Source organism: Lygodium microphyllum, chromosome 12 (assembly GCF_053477565.2).
Source record: "Lygodium microphyllum isolate KBCC chromosome 12, Lygodium_microphyllum_v1.1.10, whole genome shotgun sequence".
NCBI lineage: Eukaryota > Viridiplantae > Streptophyta > Polypodiopsida > Schizaeales > Lygodiaceae > Lygodium > Lygodium microphyllum.
Window position 1 is genome coordinate 75277737 of NC_141146.1, and position 5788 is coordinate 75283524.

The window sequence follows — 5788 nt, forward strand, 5'->3', positions numbered from 1 at the left end:
ATATCGATGCATGCGCAATAATATCTAATATCAATACAAAAGATGGATGAGTATATCACTACAAAAGACGGATAATATTAGACACATGGATAATGCCATGCCCTCCATAGTTCAATGCGATATGAACATGATTGGCCATCTCTACAATTCTTGCAAGTGATTGGACATTGATATCCAATGAAAAAAGAGATACAAGAATGCATGCATGAGTGCATTATCGATGAGAAGGACATCCTGGGTTTTGTAGATTAAACAACAACAATAATATGCATATACAAAGAAGATGTTCACATGTACAATAAGAAAATTTCCACAAATACTACATTGTAGAATAAATCTATATGGTTGAAGTTTAAACAAGGCACTTTGCATCTTACATCTTATGCTTCACGCTAGAATTGGTTAGCCAAGTGTATTTGTGGGCGAGTGGGTGGGTGAGCAATTTGCATGCGGGTTGGCACCCGGCCATATGGTGATCGAATTTTGTGAGGGGGGGAGGGGATCTACGTGCACCATGTGGCCACCCACCCCCCCCCCCCCCCCCCCCCCCCCCCCCCCCCCCCCCCCAAACAAAACCTTGTAATAATAGTTATAAAAGATGAAGAGACATGTGCCAACTCTTTGGCATGCTAAGTGTATAGCATATTCATGTACTTGTCTTTAATATTTCTATGCTTCTATAAGTTACAATGTGTTTAATAATGTACAAAAAGTAGTAAAATGTCATGATTAGTGCATTACAGAATTTGGCCAGGTAACTTGCTTGATTATTTTATAATTTGCAAAGACACTATTCATCATGAGAGCATCTTAGTTTGTAAGACAGTATTAGCTTCATAAAACAGTGGGTACAGGCTTCATCTAATGCATATTCCACAAAGGCTCATTCATCTAATGCACATTCTAGAAAGGCAGTTTGAATTTAGAGATTCACCTTAAAGAATAACAACGTAATTCAAACTTCAAGCATAGATATATAAGACGAGTTTCTTGAGAATATAGGTATCATATTTATTTAAACCGGTGTTTACAAAGAATATTTTTGGTAGCAAGTATAAAAACCACTAACTTAAAATTTTAAAGGGATATTTGAATAAATTATGTGTATTGGTTATTGTTAAAACCAAAAATTTTAAGGTTTTGAATCTTATTCTTTAAATGTTGGAAACTTTATAAAAGAACTTTACTGTTCAATTTACAGGAAACCTCGGTTTTTGGTGAACACGGCGAAATTCAAACGTCTGTAAGCTCACTGAACAAAGAGCTTATAAACTCTTTGTTTGTATCGGAACATACGCGACGTTCTGGGCTCTCTCTCTCTCTCTCTCTCTCTCTCGCGCGCGCGCGCGCGCGCGGCAGAGAGGCAGGCAGTCAGTCAGTCAGAGGGACGTCTGCGGCAAAAGGAGCGTCGTCGTCGCCAAGATGGCATCCCATCAAGGAGCGAGGAAACTGCGTACGTCTTGTCCCGCCATTCTCCGTTTCGTGCTTTCCTGATGTGTGGCCCGTAAACGCAGTTCACGTTCCCACGTCTTGATGAGAGACCTCATTCTTTCTGATGAATTTAGTGTCTACCTGCCGCTTCTTGCTCATGAAAATTAGATTGCTATTGCTTCTTGCTCATGTAAATTAGGTTTCTGAAGTAGTACAGTGTCTGATTCTGATGCATTCTACTATTCGGATTCTTGCTCATGGAGATTAGGCCTCTGAAGTTGTAGAATGTCTGATTCTGATGCATTCTATGTAGCAGAATGTCTGTTTCTGATGCATTCTAGTATTCGGATTCTTGCTCACGGAGATTAGGTCTCTGAAGTAGTAGAATGTCTGATTCTGATGCATTCTAAGTAGTAGAATGCCTGTTTCTGATGCATTCTAGTATTCGGATTCTTGCTCACGGAGATTTGGTCTCTAAAGTAGTAGAACGTCTGTTTCTGATGCATTCTAAGTAGTACAATGTCTGATTCTGATGCATTCTAGTAATCGGATTCTTGCTCATGGGAATTAGGTCTCTGAGGCAGTAGAATGTCTGATTCTGAAGCATTCTAGGTAGCAGAATGTCTGTTTCTGATGCATTCTAGTACTCTGATTGTAAATTGGGTCTCTGAGGCAGTAGAATGTCTGCTTCTGAAGCATTCTAGGTAGTAGAATGTCTGTGTCTGATGCATTCTAGTACTCTGATTCTTGCTCATGGAAATTAGGTCTCTGAAGGTGTAGAATGTCTCTGACCGTCTTGGTCTGATCATGAAAGTAATATGCAGTAGACCAAAGGACACTTCGTGTCACACCAGAGCATCCTTAGTGCCATAAAACTAACATACATTAAAGCACCCTCCATCTGAAGGTATTGTACATTAGAGCAAGGACCTTCATGTCATGTAAGTCTGCCTTAATCACAATCACCAATAACGTTATAATAACCTCCATCCTAAATTCTAACTAATCAAAGTAATGCTCATGCTTGAGTGGCTACTAGGGCTAACTAACCAAAGGAATGTCCGTGGCTGAGTGGCTATTGGGACTAATTGACCAAAGTAATTTCCATGGTTGAGTGGCTACTGGGGCTAATTGACCGACGTAATTTCCATTTGCAAGTCCATGTTGGGGCTAGCTTTGGTTGATCTTCATAAGTGTCTTTAAAAAGGATCATGTTGAGGCTTGTCCAATCAAGGACTAGGAAGTCTTTTTGGTATGCATCTAAGGGAGAGAAAGCAAGTCTTCTATTTCAATGTACTTTTTGTTGCCCATCAAACATATTCAATCAGGTGCAACTCATGCTAATTATCATACTTATTATGATTTTTGTTCCCTTACAACCATTTACATTTCAAATTATTAATCGAATTGTAATGTTGAGGCGCATTGTAAAGCAAGTGAATCTAGTTGTCTACTTTCCTATCATTATTCTTTACTTTCAAAATATTTGTTTAGGCTAGTGCTCTTATGGAATACACATTTATGCATTGAGAATCTTATTTTGCACCATTGTTTTCATTAGCATGCCGAAGAAAGGAATGTTGGCAAGTGTACGACAATAGAGGTGGTGTTTACCCTAACAAAATGAACCCGTTGGCGGTAAGGTCATCTATACATGTACCAAATGAGAGTTATAAAGCTATTCTTATAAAGAACATGAAACAGATCTTTCTATTTTTGGCTCTTATTGCAGGCATTTGGGGTAACTGCATTTTGTGGGAAGTTTAAGCAATTCTATCCTCCTCGACATGATCCTATTAAAGACAATTTTGAATGCCCTTACTTCTTTAACCATAATTCGAATGGGTGGAAAGCAGGCATAGGTGGAAATACTCCATTTAATCCCAATACGGTTGAGCATATGAGTTTGCAAAAGTTGAGTGATCAGGGATATAAAACTCTTCCCATATCTTATAGGTTGAACTACAATCATGTAAACAATGCATGCCTTCAAGATTATTGTTCACATGAATTAAAAACACGATTGGACGCTTAAATAAAATATAAAAAAATCTCAATTGTAAAGTGATTGCTTGTGGTGGTGATAGCAGTATGAAGTCACAACTTACCAATTTGGAAGGCTTGTGGGTTGGTAGGACCATGTACAACATTCACATCCATGTACATCATGCACATACAAGCTTAGGAATTAATAGGAGCTCAACAATAGCCCAGATCAAAATGCTTATAATTGATCACTTGAAAATTGGACCAATGTACTTTTCTCAACAACAATGAGTTTTAGTTCAATGAGGCTATGTGATTAATTTTTATTGATGACACGTGCATGTCATCAAGGCCTATAATATTCAATATGGACTATGCCTTGAGTATGATTTTGATTCAACAAATACGATAGTTTCCATTACAAGGCTTGTCTAGTATATGTTTATGCAAGATCTTGGCAACCATGACACCACATTTTTCAATCAATAGGCACCCTTGGCACTAACATCATTTGCAAGTCATGTTATTCATTTGAATCTATAAGATTTTGGATTTCATAAATGCAAAGCTAAGTCTAATGATGTCCTTAACAGTTTTTCAAGGATAAACTAGTTTAACTATCTTTAGAAAAAATCATGTATCAATTCTTGATTACTAAATCAAGGCAAGAGTCATGATAATGAATGCAATAAAGCTATCAAAATTTGGTTAAATTGTTTAAGTTCTAAAAGATTATGAAAAATACACAATCTTATTGATGACAAGAAAATGAGGAGACAAATGCAAAGAGGATGAACAACCAACTTGAGAGAGTGACTTCTATATGGAAGCATGACATGTTTCACATAGACATTGTAATTGACATGCTCATTCGCACATTAAGCATTAAAATAGAGATTCTACCTAGCTCTACTAACATGGAAAAATTTGAGGATTGCCTTTTGATACCTATCTTGTGTTCCACTTAGGATGTGCTTTTAGGATATTTCCACCTTTAGTACTTGCTTCCCACCCTCACACTCCCAATGAATATTAAGAAAACTTGAGACATTATAATGTTTCTAAGGTTTTCTTGAACCTTTTGCAAGAGAGCCCTCTAAGAAACAAAATACACTACTTTTAAGGATCACAAAGTATTGCAGTTATCCCTCTAGTTCACTCATGGAAGTAGACAACATGAAATAACACTATAGAATGCAAGCAAGCAACATGAAATAATAAGAGCCAGAAACCATGAGCACACCTCAACTCAACTTTGTGAGAATTGAACTTAGAATGTTGCATCCACTTAGGCATCAAACATAGGGTTGTGCCCAAATCATATATGCATATTATTCCTATGGACGATAAGAGATTGAAACTAGAGTCTACAAAAATTAGAGATGTACCACATCTCATCAAACTTGAGCATTGTACTCAAAACATAATGTGCCACAAACAATGATGGGATTGAAAATAAGAGTTTAAAATCTACATGGGTTACATGTTAATAGTAAGTTGTCAATGATAAGGTAAACCTTCCAAACATCAACATGCTATGCTCATCAATTGTGATCTACAACATGAGTATTACCCAATCACGAAATGAGCCCAATTTTCCTATAGTATAATACTTATATCTCCATGAACTTTGCTTTAAGCAAGAACTTAAAAAAAAGGAATTCATACTATTTTTGAAAATTGAAATGTCATTGATAAATAATGTGACAAATAGAACCCTAAGAACCTTACTTTAAACACCACTAGAAAAAAATAAATAATTAGTCTTTATGAGAATTAACACATATTGAACAAAAAAAACATAGAGGGGATATCAAACATTGTTTCTTTTTGTTGAACAATTTCCTTATCCACAACCATGAAGCAACCAATTACCCTAGCAATGCTCTAATTCCTCTATTAGAAAACATGGATCCATAATATAACAAATTGAACTATTGACATGGTAGTTAGACCTTTATGAGTGCATCTAACAATCTATTTATACATGCATTTATATATACACACACATTCCCTACATTGTTACAAAATTTATTAAATGCACATTTAATCACTTTAAATAGGGGTAAATGTTCAAAGCTATCAGTGATTCATTTTATTTTTTAATGTCCTTTTGAGAAAAGTAAAGTGGAAGAAGAGTTGAGTGAAAGAGCTACGTGATAGATGAGATACACAATAACACATTAAGAGCTCACATGGGAGAGCTCTGATATTGTAGAGCTATTGTGGAGAGGGTGCAATTTATTCCTCACACTCTCTTCTTCTCCATACACAAGAAGGTAATATTCTTTATTCTTCTTCTTGTGAAGAACACAACAATTTGGTCTTTCTATATTGTTTTTCAACCATTGAATAAAGGAATCGTCGAGTA

At 36.3% G+C, this 5788-nt stretch overlaps 1 protein-coding gene across 1 annotated transcript; it reads left to right on the forward strand.

Moving 5' to 3' along the window:
- Positions 1 to 1315: 1315 nt before the first annotated feature.
- LOC148027925 (uncharacterized) lies at positions 1316 to 3745 on the forward strand. The gene is made up of 3 exons (XM_087688971.1): positions 1316 to 1453; positions 2993 to 3069; positions 3164 to 3745. Exons 1-3 carry the CDS (start codon positions 1423 to 1425, stop codon positions 3464 to 3466), a joined length of 411 nt encoding a protein of 136 aa, XP_087545097.1. The 5' UTR covers positions 1316 to 1422; the 3' UTR covers positions 3467 to 3745.
- Positions 3746 to 5788: the final 2043 nt, after the last annotated feature.